The sequence below is a fragment of the Sander vitreus genome, chromosome 2 (assembly GCF_031162955.1).
Source record: "Sander vitreus isolate 19-12246 chromosome 2, sanVit1, whole genome shotgun sequence".
Taxonomy (NCBI): domain Eukaryota; kingdom Metazoa; phylum Chordata; class Actinopteri; order Perciformes; family Percidae; genus Sander; species Sander vitreus.
Window position 1 is genome coordinate 10605397 of NC_135856.1, and position 23309 is coordinate 10628705.

Sequence of the window (23309 nt, forward strand, 5' to 3'; positions counted from 1 at the left end):
TCAATACAATACAATACACTGTTGTACTGCAACTTTTAAAGGATCTGAGTACTTCTTCAAATCAGTCTTCAAGTCAGATATACAGAATCTCCATCTGACAGCTGTTAATGCAATCAGCCATCATGAGAGAACTTATCTTTACTTTGTAAAGAAGAACAAAGCTGAACAAAGTAAACTTTAACATTTAAAACAAATAAATATTCTTGGAACAAGCTAAATGGATGCAATCCATCTTGTAGGTCTCCTCTCTGTACCTGGTTGTGGTCAAACTGATAACAGAACAGATGCAAGGCCGTGGTGTGACGTGTCTGGGCCACGACCACAGATAGTCCCGCCTACTTTTGATAGACAGGAGATAAACACCTCCCCCTGAACGTCTCATAACAACAGAGAGAGAGAGAGAGAGAGAGAGAGAGAGAGAGAGAGAGAGAGAGAGAGAGAGAGAGAGAGAGAGAGAGAGAGAGAGAGAGAGAGAGAGAGAGAGAGAGAGAGAGAGAGAGAGAGAGAGAAAAAGAGAGAGGGCACAGGCACAGCAGAAACACTCATCTGCTGCTTGGCTGTACAGTGAAGACAGAAAGAAGAAAACACACATTAGCGATTTTTCTCCGACTTTTACACAGCTCAAGGCGCATGCTCAGACTAACTGACGGTGCAGTTGTTTTATTCAGGAACTCAGAGGTGAGTACAGTAATGCCAGTCACGGCTAAACGCAGTAAAATCTGCCCCGACACTTTGTGGCTTTTGTTTTTACATCAAAACCAGCTAACGCGTTAGCTTGCCCGGATCACTTTTTGCCGTCCTTCTCAGCAATGTCGGATAAAAGAGAGCAGGAAAGAGGCTGTTTGAGCGGACTGTTAGCTAAGTTAGCTAGCTTCTGCAGTTGAGTAAATATCGGGACGTTTGGGGTGACAACGTTAACCCCGCGAACAAGGGGTTTCTTTGCTGTTAGCTTGTGTAGATACTTTTACAGTAGCTTTAGCTAATCTCCCAGCGTTCACCGTCGGTCTAGCTGAATAGCCCTTTATATTTATACAGCCAAAGATACTGCTTTTAACATAAATGACACCTTACATTTAGTGACAGTTAACGTTACGTGTACGTTAGTATTGTTTGAGATAAACGCTGACGTACTGTCTCACTCTCAAGATTGACCTGAGGCAACAAAGCCTGTTTACAAGTAATGTTCAGCCTTTTTTCAGGTGCTGTTTGCAGTGCAGTCGTGCAGGTTTGTGTTTTTTTTTATTGCTAGGCTGTGAATCTTTCCAAGCCAGAGCTCCCTTCAGACCCCAGTGGACCCAGGGCATGCCATGGGTTAAGGTGGCATTAGAAAGGCATTTGCTAAAACATAATTAAACATGCATTGGAATGACTGAACACAGTTTTGCACGGTGCTAGATGTGTTATTTCTAACGAAAATGTTCATATTCTCATAGAATAGTTGAAGCTTTTGTTTACTCTCCTGTAAAGTCAACATTGATTATGAACAAACACTGCATTATCAATGCAGTGTTTGTTGACAATTCACCTCTGCCTCAATATGCAAGTCTCATTTGCATTTGTGCTTGTGCTGGCACACAGAACAAGAAAGCTGACATCCTCTGTTTTTCCTTCCTGTGGCCCAGCCTTTCCAGTGACAGGAGAGTGATAATGTCAAAAGAAACATACAACTCGAGCCATAAAGAGTAGACTAGGCTTACATTCCACTTAGGCAGGCAGAAATTCCTGAGACTTTCCCACAGAGTTTTGTATTTCTACTTTGGCCTCTCCTCTTTGGTCTAAGCCTGTTTGTGTGTCATCTGATTCATTAACCAAACAACCAGACTCCATCAAATTATTTCCGTGAATAGAGTAAATCTTGTTCCTCCAGTCCAAGATATCACTACTGAAATTAATAGTGACTGGACTCATTTTTACGGTTGTATTTTTTTGTGTAGCAAAGAATGCTGAAGTTGCGTATATTGAGTAAATGTCTTCTGAAGGGACAGCATTGGGTTGTGTTTGACCATATATTGTCAAATTGAGCCCCTCCCTATGTGTTGCTTTCCTTTCTTTTCCCAGACACTGAAAGGTTTTAAAGATGACCACTTCATGGAGTGACAGACTGCAGAACTATGCAGACTTGCCTGCCAACATGGACGGCGTGTCAATGAAGAAATACAGAAGAGAGCCATACCACAGGTAAGAAACAAGTGTGGAGGTACAAGGTGCATTTCTGATGATCTGAAACTAGACTACATTCAGATGAGATACCTGAGTTTTTATTACATAATTTGTGCAGCCAGACAAAATAATTGACCCTTCTTTTGTGCCATACATATAAATTACAGGGAAACACAACTACTGGGATGGGCAAAATAACACCTTTAACTTTGAAGAAATTACAAAATCAGTTCACAGAAGTTTGTTATATTTAGAAAAGGTGAGTTTGTCATTACAGGAAACAAACATATTTACAGTAACAACAATCTCAAAACCCATACAACAAATACCAAATGTGGGCAAACTGCATCAGAACTTTATTTACATGGTTATGCAGACTCATCAAACTCCAGAAATATACATAGGCCATAAATCCATGGAGTCTTTGTTTCCATCCATTTAGGAAATACCCATGTGATAGGGGTTTAATGAATGATCAGTAACCATCGAGGAAAAACGGGCCACTCTGTGCACATACATTGGTAAACAAATTATTATAATCATTTATGCCTGGATGGAGTCAGGTCCACTGCTCTCAATGGCTTTCCTAATCACCGATCTAACCATCACTGAGCAGTCAGTAAAGAGGATTGTCTTTTCTCCATTTCCCCTACGTAGAACTGACCAAAAGGTATGCCACGTTATTTTTCAATCAGTAGGTCAAATTTGATCTCACCATATTAACCATCACTGCTTTCTTAGAATATGTAATCCATACTAGACTTGGATCAGATATACTATGGATGGCCAAACAGAGGCATTCACTGTTCATTTCACTGAGACTGAATGAATCATCACATACAAATAGAAACTTAAAACCGAACCTGAAACTGCCATTAAAACCAGATTATTTTTTAGATGAACCCTATCTTTACGTTCTCTACATTGTGTCACTTCTTTATTGACATTATAACAGATTGAAATGCCACTGACCAGCCAGATAAGTTGAATATAGTATTTACTATTCCTGGCATTTCCTAGCTTTTACAGCGACCCATCATTATGGAAAGTTTCTCTTCTTATACTATTCTTGATAAAAAGCACTTGATGATCATTTAATTCATATTATGGTGCAGTTAGTATGTGGATCCATTTATTTGCAGTCTTGCCTGTCATTAAGTGGAGCAGCAGAAGCCTTACTAGGTCATGAACCAGTTAGGCATGTGAGCTTGAATATGGACATACAGTCGTTTGTGATTTGGGGGTGGTTTTTAGACTATTATGCAAAATTCCTCTCTGTCTCATTGCAAAATGTCACTGAACTGTTGAGGTCCTGGGAGTGAGTGCTTGAATCCAAAGCTTGTAGTTGGCTTAAAGGGAAAACAATACCCTCCACTGTATATTGAATACAATTGTTTTGACACTTACTTGCACAATAGGAGAGTCTTACCATAGATAGACTTAGACTAACTTGTCCCTGTACCTGTTAACTGGAAATGCCCTGTAGTCACCCTGGCTGAAAGGCTAATGTTAAGAGGCATTTAGTCCTTGTAGGAGGAATAAAATGTGTGTTGCTGTTCAATGTTTAACTCAGCCTTAGACATGCATTCCCACTGCTGTTCTTTCACACCATTATATAAATATGCAATGCTCACAGGGTTTATGAAACTGTCATTCATCTGTTAGCTATGTGTGTGCTGACATAAGTCCCCCCACCCCGTCCAGACACACACACACGTGCAAAGATAACAAAGGTACAAAGGTGGTGTGTTGAGCTTGCTTAACAATATACTTTTGACAGTGGTTCTGTTTAATTAAATTAACCAAGGCTGCTTGATCTTGATTGAGCTTAGTCATTCTTGTAAAATGTAAGAGACCACAGAAGGTAACCTTTTTGTTTATCTCACAATCAGACAAAGACCATTACTTCAAAGTAAGCGCTCAGCTGAAACAATGCGGCCTGGCAGTGAGCTGTGTATCACATAACAGAGGGCTGACGACTCTGCCCAGCAGCAGTGATAAACTTTCTATCTCAGGGAGTCAAATCACTGTCCACTAGTGAGATTAGAGAGCAGTGGAAAAAAAAAAAAACAGCTGCGTTTAGATGGAGTATATATTTTTTTATAGGATTCTATTGTAACTGTGGTGTGGCCCATGGGGGGATATTTAAGGCAATAGTGTTGTCAGCAGGACCAAAGTCGAGGCTGACTCTGAAAATCAAGTCACCCCCAAACCATCCTACCCCCACCCATTGTCAATATAGACGAGCTTAGGAGAGGTAAGATCTCACATAAGTTATGATTTATGGCTGTCCATACTACACCTCCCACGTGCAAGAGGTCATATGTGAAATGACAACAGCTTAACAGAATAGAAAAGATTTAGATTTAAATCCCTCTCTGGAAAAGGCATATGCTCGCTCAATGCTGAGAAATACTGACTGTAGTAGTTTTTACTGAGGCGTACCTCTGCTTTAGACAGACTATATTCTATGGAAGCAGGCTATAGCCAAAATAATTTGAATTTTATAAGCAACTGAATAACTACATACATTATCAGTAAGGGATACTTAATGTTGGAATATAAATACCACTGAATTGATAGCATAGAAATATGTCAATATTCAAGTGTTGCTATTTTAAAATTTTGAAATTTTTGAAGTGTTTTCAGTTTAAAGTCGCTCATCCAAACTTTTTTTTTTGGATCAAATGACTGACAGAGCATAACGTTCCTTCCTTGCTAGCTTGAATGTTCAAATGTAAAAATGGTGACCAATTTGAGCAACGTGAACATACTTTTTTATGGATATTTGACATTTTTCGAAATTTGTGAAAAAAATGTTGCTATGAAGTGAGTGTTTTAAATTCCACAATCAGGTATTCAGTTACCGTATTTCACTTCCATAGAATGCATCCATGTCTAATAAAAGATACAAATGAGAAACAACTGGTGCACCTGTGGGAGAACTTGATTACCAAATGTTTACATTAAACCAAATCTCAGCATGGTAAGCAGCTGTCGCTCGGGGGCCGGGGCTTGCTTGATTCTACCTGACTTGTGATTGTTCTAGATGTCTTTGAGGGCCCACAAACATCACGCTGCACAACAACAACACTGACTGACAGCACACAACAACAGAGAATGACGCAGAATGCCCACAATCATTTTTGCAACAAGTCAGAAAATGTCTGAATGGCAAGGAAGCAAAGCGAGAGAGAAGGCAGGGGGGGCATTGTTTGTGGGCCAGAGCTGCCCTGTGTAGCACACCAACGGAGAGTCAAACTGAGGTTTAATTTTGCGCAGAATGCATCGCCAGTCGTCTGCTGGACTAACATCTAAATGGGAACTTGTTCACTATGGATCTGCTGCCAGGTATTTCACAACTGATTTAGAGATTGGCAAAGATGAGAAGGTCATCGTCATAGATTACGACAATTGCCTTGCAGGGTCAATCAGTTTTGTATCAGATTAATGTGCTAGTTAAGAGTGATCTAACCTTGTTATTATTTCAGTGTGACTTTTTTGATTTCTCTTTAGCTGATTTACATCTTATTTATAGTTCTATGACTAAATATTGACTTGGGTGGAAATATCCCGGTACACGGCTACATGTTCAGTTCAGTCAAAGATGCTGAGATATGTGGGTCTGTGCCATCAGTCAGCATGTGTCTTTTCGGTTTGAAGCCCTGTCAACCAGACCATAGTGTATCACTGTGGCCGCTGTGGACCCTCAGTCTCCCGATTGATTTATGAGTCAGCACAGTAGAGCTGTTTCCTGGAACATTGACATGCTCTGAGCTAAAGCTGTAGGGTTTCACCATCTCCTCGTTTAGGGTTTTGTAAACTTCCTGTGGTTTTAGCAGCCGGCTAGCCACTGGACTAAATAAATGGTTTTAGATTACTCAACAATTTGAAGTTCTTGTTACTCAGGTTCATTCAAGTGCTGCGCAATTATGTCATTATATGGTGCAACTTTACTTAGAATTTGTAGTTTCTGATGAATGATTAATGGAAACATTTTATTTTAAATTGTAAATATATTTCTTCTCTCAAATTAATACCATAAATTATTAAGTACAGTTGTGTCCTCTGAGATGTTTCAGTGTACTTTGTTAGATATTGTTACAGATATTGTCACGACTGATGATCTTTACCGCCATCATTTAGCTTTTTCTAAGCTAGGTTTGCTAGTCACCTGCCTCTCTTTAACAGTAAGACCAAAGTTATATGGGCTATCATTCTTTAATAGTTCATACTTAAATAGTTGCTAATTTTAGAATTCTTGCAACTACAAAACTACCCTCCTTTGTGCTTAAGCAGCAACAAAACGAGATTATTTTTGTCTTGTTATGTACTGACCGTTACCTTGAAACCATCCAGCAAATAGATGGTACCGTAGGGTGCCGTTACCTGAAACTGATGATTCAACGTCACCGCTCATTTTACACACAGTTTAACAACAAAACAAAACGCTGAGTGAACATTACTAGCTACGTTTTTCATGTTGGTTTTGAGTGGTATGCACACCCACTAACCTGGAAAACGGTTTTAAAACAGTAACGTTAATACAGCGTGTCCGAGGAATACAGCGTCTCCTGCAGCGGGCAGTCAAAGGCAGAGGGGCCGCAGCGTTTGCTAACGTTAGCTTCTTGTCTCATCTGGGGTCTGATAAACAGTGAATTCATCAAATTCAGTGTCCACAATCCTATTTTCCAATAAACTGTAGCTATTATATTTCACGGGACCCGCGTGAGTGCGGATTTCATGTTGCGGCTTTCGTCGCTGTTTGTCACTTTGCCTAAGATTGAAGTGACAAGTGTACTCGCCATGTTGTTTATTTAGTTGCCATGACTTCACGAGTGATGACGTCCTGTCACTGTTCCAGTTGCTCAAAGTGACAGGCCAACTTGAATACATTTTTGATGAAAGCAGTTAATGTCAGCATCAATACCCAAAGTTATGAATGCAAATAATACATAGCTTAAACTTGTGTAATTGTGTGTGTCATTGACTTATTGAGTTGTAGTAGTATGTTTGGTACATTTTCACATCACCAGCTTTTTCTGGATCCTGAATAGACCTATTATTTTAACCCACAATCTGGGTTATAGTGGGTTCATTCACTTAGTGACACTGCTTTTTTTTATTCTGCCAGAATAAATGCTAATCTTATTTTTGAATATTTGATTGCAACTAAAACATTTACATCAACTTGTTTCCTCCAGAGTGTTTGTCAACAGAAGTTTGGCAATGGAGAAGATTAAGTGCTTTGGCTTTGACATGGACTACACTTTAGCAGGTAAGTTAAATACACATTCATCTAACTAGCCACCACTAGTGCTGAAACAATCCTTTTTTATATGTTCATGAACATTTTGATGTAGGAAAAATACAAATAATTAGCTGGTTACAGTCTCTTAAATGTGAGGATTTAAATGCTTGTGTAACTTTTGTTGTTATTAACAACATGTATTTGGGTTTTCTGACTTACGACTTTATACTTTAGGCTCTATCAACACTTTGACAGACATTTGGCCTTATTTCTAACATTTAGTAACCAATATAAATATGTTTGAAACTGAAAAAGACAGTAATCAGTAGTTCCAGGCCTACGCACTACTGTTGGTACTTTTAAGTGTGCAGTATGCCGTCCAAGTTGGCCAGAGGGTAGCATAGCAGATCCAGTGTTTACATGGATTGTCCTTCCTTGTGCCATATTAATTATTGTAAACTAGTCCAAATTAGCAAGGGTCACTTGATACATCCAGACTGATGAAAAGGTTCAGAGATGAAAGTCAATCAAAAAAAAGATCCATTGATCAAAAAGAGATGAAAAAACAATCTGTCAATGCCAGGGTACATTTGGATTTTGAGGGATTTGTCACCTTTTGGAATCCGTAAAAAACAAATCTAGTTATTGAATCTCATTTCACCTCTTGTGTTTTATGTAGATGTTAAAGTCTACACTATCCCTTCTTTTCAACTCTATATTTGGCTACCCTACAGTACCATCCCCCAGAGCGGCAGCTTGTCCACAAAATATTATTATTTAGGTCAATGCCGGTGACACATCGAGCACGCCATAACACTTAGATAACAGAATGTTAAGCACAGCTAACTGGTGCACAAAGTCAATTGTATGTTCTCTTTCCTACTGACCTGTAACTTGGTCGAAAATATCCTGATTTTTCATTCCTGTTCTGTGACTCAGCTCCAGTCTTTGGACTTGCCGTCTATAAATAAATACTCCCCGACTTTGAAAAGCAGGTCACGTTTGTTTGTTGAGTTCACCAGTGATGGCTCCCTTGAGAACGGGAATCACTCGTAGTCCCTCTCTGGCTCTGTACCCCTATCCCTCTATCCCTGTTCAGATTGCAGGAGATTTTACGGACGCTCAGCTGCTGTTGACATGACTCTCTTTATGGGTGCTCATAACCAAGTGTTAATGTTTTGCTGGAAGTGTGGCTATCATGTATCTTTTGGAGGGTGTTCAGGTTTTGACCACAGAGGTACTCCATCAACCCCACGGAGCTGGTAGTGTCACAGAATGGCTGCTGCTTAACCACAGCACTCTGCTGCTTAAAGTATGTGCTTTAAAACACGAGGACTTACTTTCTGGATGAAACTTATTACATGTTGAAAGAGCTTCTACAAAGTATGGCAGAAAACCAATTTGATGATTTAGTATGGCTTGAAAAGTTCTGTGAGGCAAATAAATAAATTTTTGATTGGCTGGCAGGAGTCCATTTAAGTCGTGTATCGGGGCACTTCAAATCTTGCATCAGTATAATGATATACCTTAATTTGTTGGATATTTAATTTGCATAAGTAACTACAGACATTCAGATATTTTAACTAATAACTGATTACTATATATATATATATATATATATATATGAGTAATCAGTTATTAGTTAAAATATCTTTTTTTTATAGGATTTTTATCTCTATTGCCCGCTCCTATTGTTCAGTCATGTTACACAGTTCATGCAGTTTTACACTTTTTGTTATTTTGCATATTATGATAGTGTTGTAAAATATAAAAACGCAAGCATAAATCTTATTATACATTGCCATTTTGAGCAATAGGTTTATTTGCCACCTTATAAAGTGCAAGATGTGAAGGTTGCTCTTTCAGCATGAAGGTAGGTAGAACATGGCCCAAGACAAGCTGTTAGTTTCTCCTGTTGTTTCATGACTAGGGTTGGGTATCGTTTGGATTTTTACGATTCCGATGCCGAACCGGTACTTTTAAAACGATTCCAATTCCTAAACCGATTCTTGAAAAATTTAAAAATGACGTCAAAGATGTAATATGTTTACTAGCGATCACATGCAGTGAATGGTTAATATGCTTTTACGTCCGTTTTCAGCCCAGAGGGAAAATATGGCATTTTTAAAAAGTAGCCTACACTTATGGTAGCTAGCTAACGGTAGACTAAAGAGAAAGTGTGATATTTTTACATCCGTTTTGGAGTGACAGAGGGAAAATATGTCAGTGGAACCGAATTTCGGTACCCAACCCTATTCATGGTGCTGTGACGCACTTCTGATAACATGATTAATTCAACCCCCAAAAATATAAAGATCAAAGGTTGCTGATATATTTATACTATTACTGTGCGTGCATGCACTTCACACATTTTGTAATATTTTACAGGATTGTAAACTAAATCAACATTGTATGAGACAACATTGCCTCATCTGTTCTTTGTGCTCCAAAAGGGAGCACATTGTAGCCTGCAGAAAATGTTGCTCAAACACACAATTAAACCCAGATTGCATTGAGAGATACATATAGTTCCGTCCTAGTTATTCAAGAGACTGTTGGCTGGAATGTAGGTCCCCGAGGCTGTCCTTTTAAAGTTTTCTCCTTTTTCCACAATATGTTTGATCGTGTCATAAATCTGTGATAAAGGCCTACATTTTCATATTAGTGGCCACAGATAAATTAAGAGGTGTTGGCTGCTAATATAAATTGCTATGTGACATGGTTCAGATTAAGTCTCTGTGCGTGACATTTTATAAGATTTGGATTTAGTGGTCTTGTGTGTGAGGGGGGGGGTGTACATTACATTTAGGCCTGAGGTGACCTGGCCTGTAAACTCTGGAGAGACACCCCACACTTCAGCAATTGGAGCAGCGGGAGTATAATTAACTGGCAACAATCTCATCAGCGATTCAAGGTAACAGAGCCCTAAAGCTAAGACTGCTTCTCGCCCCAGCTCTAACTAGGTGCTCGCATGGGTGTGTGTGTCTATGTATGTGCATGTGCATACTGACAGCGTCAGAAATGTGAGAAGGGGCTTACAGCAAGGGATCAAAGATCTGTATGAAACAGAAATGCAAGAGAGTCAAGGGCACGGCAAACATTAACACAACTTCCGCTCTGCACACAAATGCTGTAACCCTAACCCTTTTCACTAACATCTGTTATTATACTGTCTCAGATGCCTCATCCCACTACTAAATCCAGCAATATGTCTGTCCGGCTGTCTCGCGCATGCGTTTTGCCCCGTCTGTTCGGCTGACTCGCGAGAGACATCACACGCAGCATGCTGACGTACGCATGGAGGCCACTGTGTATTATTGTTTGGTTATTTCATATAATATAATGACTTAATGCCCTAGGCAAACAGCGTCTTGCTTTACTTTTCATCCTTTCTCTAACTGGGACTGTTGGTATTGGCAGTGGTGGAAGAAGTACTCAAAAGTTTTTTTCTGAAGTAAAACTATTGATAGTGCACAGTTTTGCATTTAAATATTTACCTCAAGTAAAAAGAGAGGCATTATCAGCACAATGTACTTAACGCTACTTCACTTCTGTTCAAGATAAAGTTTTCAAATCTAATATAATGCTGGATAGTTTATTGAATAATAATGCATCATACATTATAAATATATTATAATTGTGATCATTTGTGAGTAAAATCCAAATCTGCAACGCAACCAGTAACTTTTCTCTGTCAGATAATTGTAGTAGTGCAATGTTTTCTCTGAAGTGGAAGCACACAGTATGTCAGTAGTATACAGTTGGGTTGCATATTAAGTGCTTTGGGGTCATTCTTTAAGTTATTTCTGGGTAAAATGGTTTTGGAGAAAGCTGCAAGCAGCAATACCAGAGGCCAAGCAATCGGCTCGTTTCCAAACATGCACGTTTTGAACGAGCACTGCACTAGTTTACTAAAATATGTAACTTTCCATCACTGTAAAAAAAAACAGAACTACAAATCACTCCAGACTACTGCTCAAGCCTTCAATCGTGAAATTCTGAGGGCTGTCTAGAATTACGTTTGAAAGGTATACACTGTAGGTCATGGGTTTCATGTGTCTGTGTGACAGTTTTTGAAGGGGGGTTATTTTTCAAGTTGTTGAGAAGTAAAATGGTTCCAGTGTCATTAAAGTCACAAAAACAGCTACAGTAGTTTGGGATTGTGGTCAGTGTTTTTTAAGGCCGGTCACAGTTAGAACAGTTTTGGTTATGTCACATGAGAGATTTTGTCTGTGCTCTTCTCACTGGTCTGAAGTGAGCAGGGTACAGATGGGAAAAGGTGATGTCATGTATTTCTGTGCACCAATCAGATTTAGCAACATTTGAATCGAAAGCAAGCATATTTGCTTATTTAAATATGAACATTTTATGTAATAGAAAAATACCTAAGGTTTGAAACCAAGTTTTGAGGGGATTTACAGTCATGTTAATAAGATAAGTTTAGTTTTTGATAGTTAAACTTATAATAAACAACACCTAACAATGCTTTCCTTTATTTTGACTGTTGCACATTTAGTAATATTTAGCAATATTTAAAGGGGAACACCACCGGTTATTTCCGTGGCCTAGGAAAGTTCAATCAATAATTGTGAACATGAGCTACTCTCTCTCAAAGCCAGAAACCAGAGAAGTATGTCTCAAACTTGCGATGCCATCAATTATATAATCTGGTTGCTGCTCAGTAGACAATGAATGGGAGACTTTATTGAACCACAGAATTGTTTTTCTCTTTTTTTTTTATAGCCAAATGAGCTTTATTTTGTGTGTCCTCAATTCTGTTTTTGGACTGTCTTAGACCATAGAAATGCAATGTATGAATTTTGAAAATGTAGTAGTAATGCGTAGTTCCCGTTTCATGTTATAGAGAAATACTTTAATAGGTTTTATTCAGTTGAGTAGTTTTAGTACAGTAGTTGTCTTAACTTTTGGTTTTAATAAAACGAGACAATAGTCTTCTCTAATTATTATATAACAAAAGCCCTTCCTGATCCTAAATGACTAGCCGGACTCACTTTTACATAACCTAGTATGATGATGTGATTTTATTTTGTGTTGTGTGAGTGGGAGTACCACACCGGTGTACAAAGGTCAACACGTGGAAAGATCCACCCAGTGAACTAAAGAGAGAGAGAGTGATGATAGCAAAAGTGACAGAGGGGAAACAACTCTTAAAATAGGTTTCTTTGTAGAGCCTCAGAACTTCAAGAAGATTTTGACGTGAAGAGACCAGGAGGAGGAGGAGGAGGAGGAGGAGGAAGGGCAATTTAGTTGGTGTAGGCTACTGCTCTGGGCACAGGGCCCAAACCCTCAGTTTGCTGGGAGACCACAGCGAGGGGTGAGGAAGGGGGGTTGAGCTGCGAGAGGTTACGTGATTATAATGCAGAAACAGGCTCAGGCTTACAGAGTAGGAGTGTCAACAAAAGGACAAAGCTTTACTTAACTCAAGATTTTCCTGTAACTCCGTGCATACTCATTATGCTTTCTGTGTGTAACCCAGCATTGGACACAAGTGCACACTCGCACATTTTGCAGAGTAGGACACAGATGTTTTCCTGTTTGTCCTGCAGTGCTGTTCCCCCACTAACTGTCCTCTATCCAAGCATCATCAGCCAATATTTCTTCTCCTCCTCCAGGGGCCTCCACCACCCCACTGGGAGTGTAGAAAGCTGGTAACAACACAAGCGCATTCTCCTTTCGTATTTATAACATCGGACATATTCTTTTCCCAGTGTCACATAGCATTTTAATCATCTGTCAGCCTATTCTGAGCCCAGCGTCAATCTGCATTTTTATTTTCAGAGCCCTCCCCTGCCTCGGTGTTGGTAAATATATTGCTCTGGCGGTGACAGGGTGGGGGCTTGTCGGTCTCAGCAGGGCTCATTAGAGCTGCTGCTGAAAGTTGAGTTCATTTTCACGCCTGGTCCTGTTTCCTTGTGGATTTGCGTGCAGAACATCGAGGCCCTTGATAGCGAGGAGAGAGAAGGGCAATGGGTGTGTATGAGGCGGGGGGTGGGGGGTTCACTGGAGAGTGGAAACATGTCATAATACTGAGACAACACCTCAGACTCTCTAGTGGATGAGGTAGCCTTAGAAAAGTCTCATGTACGCGTTGTGTAACATAAGTGAGCTCCACTGACTGTATGTCACCTCTAATGAATGTTGTTGGCTGTGTAATCAGAGCTTCACCCAAAGGTCATGTTACTCAACTGTATACATATGTATATATGTATATTTATGTAAATGTTTCATGTACTCCACGTGCTCCACAAGCTCTCCTGTCAGCAGTTTAATAGCTGATCATTGTGTTAAGCAGGTAGCGTTATCTTCCATAGAGCAAGAAAATGTGTCACTGGGAACTCATTGATTTCTTTCTTTCTGGATGGAATCTGGACATATGTAGTTTGTCATGTTGCAATATATTGGTTTGTTTTATACGTTTTATATGTATATAAAAATAATAATCATAAGTCATGTTTTAAAACTGTTTAATGTTTTTTTTCCAGCATCCAAAACAACCAAAGATGTTCAGTTTAGGGCTTCAACTAACCATTATTTCCATTATCGATTCATTAATATATAAATATATATATATATATATATATATATATATATATATATATATATATATATAATTATTATTATTTTTTTTTTTAGATTTATTATTTCATTGTGTTTTGTGCTTAAAATGTCAGAAAATAGAAAAAAAAAAGCATGTCACATGTTCCCAGAGCACAAGGTGAAGTCTTCAACTAGTTTGTTTTGACTAACAGCCTAAAACCCAAAGTCGTTGAAATTACAAAAAAGAGAAAAGCAGAAAACCCACTCACTTTTGAAAGGCTGAAATCAGAGAATGTTTGGCATTTTTGCTTGATGAATGACTTGCATAATTATTTGATTATACAATTTGCTGGCGATTTCATTGTCTGATGATCGACTAATTGATTAATCGACTAATTGTTTCTGTTCTAATTCAGTTTACAGTGACTTACAATGGCAACTAACGATAAAGCAGTTATCCGAATTATCAGCTTATTAAGCCAGGACTAAAACAATTCAAGAACTTGAACATAGCATTTGCATAATAGTTTTTAATGTCAACACTAACATCTGTGGCTTTTTTTTGTATAGGAAATGAGACACCAAACTGCACTGTGGCACCACATGCGTTGTGATCTTCTATTGGGGTCATTTTTACTAAACTGTGTATGTATGTTTCATTTCTAGTGTACAAGTCACCAGAGTACGAGTCACTAGGTTTTGAGCTCACAGTGGAGCGGCTGGTTTCCATCGGTTACCCCCAGGAGCTGCTCAGCTTCGTCTACGACCCATCCTTCCCCACCAGGTCAGACCAATTACACCCCACCACACAGACATCATGATGATGACGACGGCCGTCAGGTTAATGGCCGACTGCTGCTTTTATTGCCTCATCTCTCATCGTGTTAGTCCCTTTAACGATCTTACCTCTGTGGATATATCGAGGACATTAAGCAGGGCTAACAGACCGGGTGGGAAAAAAGCCATCACCTGTTCAAAGTTCAGTCTATCCTGATAATAACTGCAATTATATCACAAATGATAGCAGTTAAAATGCCAAATGCTTTAAAAGGTTAGTTTAATTCTGTATTGTAGACTTGCCAATAAGAGCATGTGTTCCCTCCTGCCTTCAGGGGCCTTGTGTTTGATACCATGTATGGAAACCTGTTGAAGGTTGACGCCTACGGTAATATCCTGGTCTGTGTCCATGGATTCAACTTCCTCCGAGGGTGAGTGAGTCGCCCCCCCAGCTACACACACACACACACACACACACACACACAATCCTCACACATTGTATGTCAATTTTGTATTTTTAGCTGACATTTTCTACATATTTATGAGCACAAGAAAGAAGACAAATGACAATTTACTCTTGTCTTCTCTTTTTCCCCCAGCCCTGAGATCCGTGAACGGTACCCAAACAAGTTCATCCAGAGAGATGATACAGAGCGCTTTTATATCCTTAACACTCTCTTCAACCTGCCAGGTAAGGTCGCTGAGCACAGAGGAGAATACCATGGGATTGTGAAAGAGAAAATCCTGATTAAAAGCTGAATATTACGTTATGGGAGGTCCAAGCAGAAACCTTTCCCTGCAGGTTAAAGAAAAGTTTGATCGAGCTGCTTTGTTACTGATGACTTCTCCCTGCTTTTCTGTTTCCGTCACAGAGACCTACCTCTTTGCTTGCCTTGTGGATTTCTTCTCCAACTGTGACAGATACACAAGGTAAGGAACCCTTAGTAACACTATCCATCATGCAACAAGTTTCTGGGCCCCGCATGACACAAAGACAGTTGCAAGCCAAACTGGGTCAAAGAACAAGCCCTACAGCATGGGAGGGTCCAGGCGTCTCAACTGCTAAACTAAGCTAATTGTTTTGTAATGGAAATCAAATGGGAGTTCAGTCAAAGAACCCATATTTTTTATATAACAATGAATTTCTAACCTATCTACTAATTGTAGAAAAGCATGGATTCTTATCAGAATGAGATAGGAATGACAAATGTTCTCACTAACTATTTAAAGAGTGACATCTTGATATAGCTAGGAGATAAGATTTTAAATGTTACTGTAAGTAAATATAATGGCCTGTAAATTAGTTGAGGATGTAATCTGGAATGGCTGCATGTCCTTTGTCCTCTGAAACCTGGTTGTTGGTCTTTTAGGGGGAGAATGCTTTCCTGTTTGGCTGGGGACCCCTCCAACAAGGGAAGGCTATCCCATTTAAAAGCAAACAAAAAACAAATGTCATGTTTTTAAAAAACCTTGTGTAAAGACCTGTGGCCTGTCCGACGGCTGTGTACGTGTGTGTCTGTGCTCCTCTCCCCCAGCTGTGAAACTGGCTTCAAAAATGGCGACCTCTTCATGTCCTATAAGAGCATGTTCCAGGACGTCCGCGACGCTGTCGACTGGGTCCACTTCAAGGTACGACACCGGTGATGTTTGTGGTTTTAACCTCAGTATGTCAGTATGTTATTTAACTGACACGGTGGACGTGTGTTGCGCATTTGTGCTAATGCACACAGCCCGTATTCAGAAAATGAAGGCGGCAGGACGTACGTATGGGTGTGTAGAAAGTGCCGCTACAGTGCTGCTACAGTGATTCCCCGGCTACAATGACGGTGCAGAGACTCCAAGAGCGTAGATGCCGATGACCTGGAAACGCTGACCAATCAGAGCAGATGCTTTTTCTGGAGGGGGGCTTAAAGAGACGGGCGCTAAAATGGAGCGTTTCAGACAGATGTTGAATACAGGTCTATTCAGACAGACAGTATGAGAAAACCAATGTGTTTTTTGAACAATAAAGCATATAAACATGTTCTAGTAGAAACCCAAAATACAAGTATGAACCTGAAAATGAGCATAATATGGGACCTTTAAATAATGATGAACAGATAGAAATGGAACAAGAGAAAATGCATTTAGTACCGTAATATTACAGGGATGGATTTAATTGTTTAGGTTTTGTATTCTTCCGAAAACCATGAACAGTATCTACTGTAGCAACATTCTGTGGCTGGTCTGCTTTGCTTTCACAAAACAAACAAACCAGAGTTGACAGCAGTCTGAGACCCTCCTATTGAACCAAACCAGAGAGGTGAGGTATGAATGGCGGCATCATATATGGTAAAAAATTCCGCCAATATCAAGACAACTTGGAAAGGGGAAAGCTCTGGGGCTATTAATATCCATCTTTATGTAATCTAAAACATCTGTGGTGGGCTTACAGGAAGTGTATGTCAGGCCCTTTGTATCTCAATGGGACCTTTCTGGTTAAATAAAGGATAAATAAAATAAAAAACCCTCAACTAAATACCACAAGTCCACACGTGTTCTGTGCGAGTTGTCACTGATTATTGTTACTCAACTGTTACAGCATGAAATAACTTCTAACTGAAGAGGGTAGTGTTTGTGCAGGCTGTGTGTAATTCATTTAAATCTAGACGTTCAGCGTTTAGTCTGACTCCTGTGTCTCACATTGCAGGGTACATTGAAGGTGAAGACGGTTGAGAACTTGGAGAAATATGTAGTGAAAGATGTAAGTATTTGTGTTCACATTGGACGCTACGTGCGTACTGTGTTAGAGAACACACACACACACACACACACACACACACACACACACACACACACACACACACACACACACACACACACACAGTGTAACACATTCTTGAGAGGCTGGTTTGTAAAGCTTCAGTCTTTTTCTTTCTTTTCTTCTTCTCTGTTCCCACCAGGGAAAGCTGCCTCTTCTCCTCAGCAGAATGAATGAAGTAGCCAAGGTTTTCTTGGCTACCAACAGTGACTACAAATACACTGATGTGAGTATAAGTGTGCAGTCATGGTAGAAACATTTTTCTTTTTAGGGGAAAACATTCATAAAAAAATTGACAGAGATGATTAATCAACTTTGCGATTAACTTTGCGATCCATTTCTTGGAATTTCTACTAGTCTATTGGCAGCTGTATTCACTCTAAACACAGCTGCGTGTGATCTGACTACCAGTCTGTCTGTGTGTTGTGTTTTTACCACAGAAAATCATGACCTACCTGTTTGACTTCCCACATGGACCGAAGGTAAAGTATAGCTCTCCCCCCTTCCCTTTGATCACACTTAATGTATTAAATATGCAGGTGAAGGTGAAAGACACGTTATACTGATATGTGTTATTGCTTGTGTGTGTGTGTGTGTGTGTGTGTGTGTGTTGTTTGTATCCAGCCTGGTACCTCCCACCGGCCCTGGCAGTCGTACTTTGACCTGATCCTGGTGGACGCCAGGAAGCCCCAGTTCTTTGGCGAGGGTACGGTGCTCAGACAAGTCGACACGGTGAGCAGACACAGAACACACAGCCAGAGACAGAAGATGTTATTAAATGCCGTACTGCATGTGAACGCTGACTTATCCGGACATGTTGCAGCCCAGTTTGCATGTCAGCTTTTTTAAGCTAATGTGGCAAAAAGGTGAATGTTGTATCATTGGATTATCGTCAGCATGATTTAAACATTCATATTCATGGGACCCTTTTTATATTGGCAACACACACCTGACACTATTTGAAAATCCCGAATTAATGACTGGATTTCACATTTGTTTGTCTTGAACATATAGTGCAAATACACTATAACAGCTGCATATTCTGACAAAAGTAGAGAGGCACTACACTCTGCATGTAAAAATGTGTTCTAGCATTTGGCTCCATTTATGTCCATGTTTGCGGTTTACCTCTGTGTTTGCACCAAGGTTCCTAGAAACCAGATTGCCAATTTCTCTGTGTTCTTCATTTCAGACAACAGGGCGATTAAAGATAGGAACCTACACAGGACCTCTGCAGCATGGCATAGTCTACTCTGGAGGTAAGACTCTATTTTCCTTTTGTTATTCATTCTTTGACCAAGTGTTTAGTTGTGTGCAGCATTTGTGATTGATAATATATTTCAGGTATTTTAAATATCACGTCATTCCCCTTTAGGTTCCTCAGACATTGTGTGCGACCTGCTGGGGGCCAAGGGGAAGGACATAGTGTACATTGGCGACCACATCTTTGGAGACATCCTCAAGTCCAAGAAACGCCAAGGCTGGAGGACGTTCCTGGTTATACCTGAGCTGGCCCAGGAGCTGCACGTGTGGACCGACAAAAGCTGTGAGCCTGTAGACAAACGCATACACACAGTAATGTGTGTAACACGCACACAGTGACATGTAGAAATGACACTGACTATATCTAGCTGCTTTCGGGCTTTCCAAGTACTGCAAGCTTTCCAAGTACTGCAGGCCCACTGGCATTAGAAAACAATCTCAACAGGGACCTGACCTAGAACAGCAGCTGCAATGTCCGACCTGCACATTACACATAAGACATTAGTAGTTCATAAACTAAACGTGATGAAGTTCATGTAATCAGTAGGTACAAAGTCAAAACACCGGACAGCCACATTCTCACTCACAAAGTGCTCATTCACAGAATCATGAGCATTTATTATCGAGATAACTAATGCTCAAACACTGTATATCCACTGTACATCTACGTGAGATTCACTCTCTTCTCGTGTTTTACAGCATTATTCGAGGAACTGCAGGGGCTGGACATTTTCTTGGCAGAACTCTACAAGTAAGAACTCTGAGCTTTAGCCTCCCCTCCCCTCCCCGTATCCCACCTCCCCCCTATTTACGTCTCTTACACCAGTTTTGCTGCTCTTTGCAGTAACAGGGTGCGTTTGAGAGGGAACAACGGGGTCAATAGGGTAAAGTCGAAAGGGCCGGTTCTCGCAGGCCGCCTGATAACCAGGTTCACCGAGGTTATTTATAGCGGGGCACCACCTCTTTGACATATTACCTTTCAGCAGATTGATATCAATATCCTCCCCTCCCTCACCCTTTCACCGTCCTCATCGCCTTTCCCTGTCCTTCCCCAGACATCTGGACAGCAGCAGTAACGAGAGGCCAGACATCAGCACTCTTCAGAGAAGAGTCAAGGTACGGCATTAATCACCTCTGTTTCTATGACAACAAGATACCTGTCCACATGCTTTTAACACTAGCTGCCTAGAGACGGCCAGTTATCAATGCCCACGCATTTGATACGGTTTGTGTCTACTATAGTCTAATCATTAACAATAATCCACTTCCCCATCAAAGAATCACCTCTCTGAGTCCCTGGTGAGGTAATCCACACCAACATCCCTGATAAAGATACTATACCTTCTATGGTTAGGATAGTAAATCCTTGTGTCTTCTCACAAATGTCTTCTCTTCTCCTTTTTTAGAAAGTGACACATGACATGGACATGTGCTACGGCATGATGGGTAGCCTTTTCCGCAGTGGCTCCAGACAGACCTTGTTTGCCTCTCAAGTGATGCGTTACGCCGACTTGTACGCAGCCTCCTTCATCAACCTGCTGTACTATCCCTTCAGCTACCTCTTCAGAGCTGCACACGTGCTGGTGAGTCACAGAATGGAAATGGGGGTGCATGAATTACACGTTACCGCCTCAGAGGGTTAGGGCCAATGCCACTTCTTTATTTTGCTAATAGAGATGATGAAAGTCTCGTCTCATAACAGATTCAAAAACTTCATCTGTAGACATTTCTCCCAGGTCTTTAAAGGTCTAACATGAGTCTCATTATTTTTTCCCTCTACGGTGTAAAGACCTTAGCCTGACAAGCCAGACCCACATCAAGATGTTGGGTCTGGGAACTCACCATTGGCAGGGCTCAATCCGAGGGGCGGGATAAATGGTTGTCTTTCAAATTCCCTCTGCGATAGGATAGCGCTACAACCAACCAGAGCAACGCTAGTTGATAGATTAAACTCTTGCCGTATCCGGTCGGCAAAACTCTGAACACATCTTCCTTTTTTAAGAATGACTTCAGCGCCGTTCTTTGTTCTTTTCTCAAAGAAAAGCTTAACTCCAAGTCTTCCAGAGTCGCGGCCAAAGCCGATTCGAAAGACCGCTGTTCACCAGCAGCAGCAGCAGCCATCTTCTTTGTTTTCAAGTAGCAGGGAATTCACGCGGAACCCTGCAGTCATTATGTTAAGCCCGCCTACACGACGTGATTGGCCTGACCAGAGTTTGGTTTTTCCAGCTCGCAAGCCAACGGAGAGTTACTAGACTGACCCTGGCTGCAAATTATATTTGCTGCCACTAGGGTGTGTCTAGATTTCTAGGCTATAAAGACCTGTTTGCATTGTAGATACTTCAACTACCCTAGCTCCGCAGAATTAAACCATCAGATTCTCTCTTGGTCCCCCCTGCTCGAGGCCGTCCTCCTTCACGTCTGTCATCCACCCTTCTTGTCCTTCCTTCTCAGATCATAGAGCATCAGACCTCCATTTAAGGGGAACTCCACTGATTTTTTTACACATCAAAATGTGTATACTGGCCTTGGTAATACTGCTCCATATGTGACAAAAAGTATAAAGCCTTTTGTGACTCCAGGAGCTGTGCAAAACCTGAAAACTTGCCCCAAGCAGTGTTTACTTTAGGATTTTGTTTTAGCAGTGGGGGCAGGTCTGTCCAAACAACATAAACACTTCAGAGCACACGCAGAATGTGATATAAACCGGCGTTATCACATTTTAACGGCGATGATTAGCTAAGTAGACTCTAACAAGTGTGCCGTGGAGAAAGGAAAATAATGCTTTCATGACAACTCCTGCCATAACTTCAATCTAAATAGTTAAACTATACAGATATATTTGTCCTGCATGGTGTCACACAACAAACTCCACATGTAAAATACTCTCATTTTCCTCACAAATGCACAAACCAGACAGAATGAAGAAAAGGAATAAATAAAAGTCCGCTGCCTCTCTAAAACAGACATCAAAGCGCAGTGCCGCTCACTAAACCAACATCAGACTGCAGTATCACCGTCCACCTGCGGGGGGTGTGGACAGGCTTTCCAATAGGCAGGGTCATTTAAAAGGCAACGGCGACTACTGTACATTGTGCGTCTGCCCTATTTCTGATACCATGGCGGGCCACCATTTTCAAATCAACATAGAGGAAACGCTGCCAAGTGATGTCACTTAAGACACAGACTCTGCTGTGGCTAAAGACTACAAGTTTGAAAATGGGAAAGACCTCTGTTAGCCCGCTCCTCATCTCTGTGTTAGGCCAGCAGCTCAAGGCTACATCAGTTGCTACTATAATAACACACCTGAATTTCCGACCTAACTACCGTCTGTCGCGTTTCATTGTGGGTAATGTAGGCACCAGGTTTGGAAGAAAATTGCTTAGAATAAAATAAGACAACATTTTTAGTTTCCCCGCTTCGATTTATATTTTCTTTTGTTCAACTGTCCGTAGTGAGTCCAACAATATTTAGGGAGTGCAATGCTAAATCAGTGCAGTGCTCTTTTAAAAGTGGAGAAATAAAAGACAGACGGCTTTTTTGGAGGCTTAGCAGTCATTGGTGGATAATTCTGTTATTGACTGGGGGGGGGGGGGTGATATTATCTTCCTTATAAGACAGAGAAAGGCTTTCTGGATTTATAATCTCTAAAGTTTACATCTAAAGGGGAGTGAAAGAAGATTTGAGCATGCACCCGTTGTGTAAAACACCCTGACGGAGCCCTGTGCCCCAACCGGCTGCTTGAATAAACAGCAGACTCTTCCAGTAAATCGGCTGGTGTTGCAACTTGTTTTCTCACATTTTGTCCTGCCTCCTCCTCCCCAGATGCCCCACGAGTCGACGGTGGAACACGCCCACGTGGATATCGACACGGAGTCGCCACTGGCCACGCGCAACCGCACCCACTGCAGCGACTGCAAGGACCTGGAGTGCAAACGCACCCAGCTGACCCGCTCCTTCAGCGAGATCAAACCTCCCAACCTGTTCCCCCAGACTCCCCAGGAGATCACCCACTGCCACGATGAGGATGATGATGAGGAGGAAGAGGAAGAGGAGGAGGAGGAAGAAGAAGAAGAAGAAGAAGAAGAGGAGGAATAAGCTGGACATGCAGAGGAAAGCCAGGTTCCTGATCCTGCCTTCTCATGTTTCCAACTAGAGTCGGTTAGTTATCTCTCTCAAAGTGAGGCAGGGAGGAAAAACATCTCCTGTGTGTGTGTGTGTGTGTGTGTGTGTGTGTGTGTGTGTGTGTGTGTGTAGTGTGGGTGTATATATATATATATATATATATATATATATATATATATATATATATATATATATATATATATATATATATATATATATATATATATATACACACACACATACACACACACACACACACACACATACTGAAGATTTCTGAGGAAAGGACCAGTAGCGAGACAGATCATATGACTGTCAGAAGACTGTATGCATGCTCGGTCCTCTGAAACCCAACTATTCCTAGCTTCATTGTGTAAA

At 40.8% G+C, this 23309-nt stretch overlaps 1 protein-coding gene across 3 annotated transcripts; it reads left to right on the forward strand.

Annotated features, from left to right (window-relative positions):
• The first annotated feature begins 457 nt into the window (after positions 1-457).
• nt5c2b (5'-nucleotidase, cytosolic IIb) lies at positions 458-23055 on the forward strand. Of its 3 annotated transcripts, none has more exons than XM_078276739.1 (18): positions 458-678; positions 2059-2178; positions 7365-7438; positions 14636-14753; positions 15082-15177; positions 15346-15437; positions 15619-15676; positions 16282-16375; positions 17436-17489; positions 17689-17772; positions 17987-18028; positions 18171-18278; positions 18739-18805; positions 18922-19092; positions 19509-19560; positions 19865-19925; positions 20216-20392; positions 22632-23055. In XM_078276739.1, exons 2-18 carry the CDS (start codon positions 2078-2080, stop codon positions 22902-22904), a joined length of 1722 nt encoding a protein of 573 aa, XP_078132865.1. In that variant the 5' UTR covers positions 458-678; positions 2059-2077; the 3' UTR covers positions 22905-23055. The 3 variants fall into 3 exon arrangements, with proteins under 3 accessions (XP_078132865.1, XP_078132874.1, XP_078132883.1); XM_078276748.1 differs by lacking the exon at positions 458-678 and adding an exon at positions 687-1225; XM_078276757.1 differs by lacking the exons at positions 458-678; positions 2059-2178; positions 7365-7438 and adding an exon at positions 9116-10325.
• The last annotated feature ends 254 nt before the right edge of the window (positions 23056-23309 follow it).

Coding starts and splice junctions, on each gene's coding strand:
- nt5c2b (XM_078276739.1), top strand. CDS start 2,078: ATGACCACTTCATGGAGTGACAGACTGCAGAACTATGCAGACTTGCCT. Junction 2,179..7,364: donor AGAAGAGAGCCATACCACAG/GTAAGAAACAAG, acceptor TGTTTCCTCCAG/AGTGTTTGTCAACAGAAGTT. Junction 18,279..18,738: donor TGCTCAGACAAGTCGACACG/GTGAGCAGACAC, acceptor TCTTCATTTCAG/ACAACAGGGCGATTAAAGAT.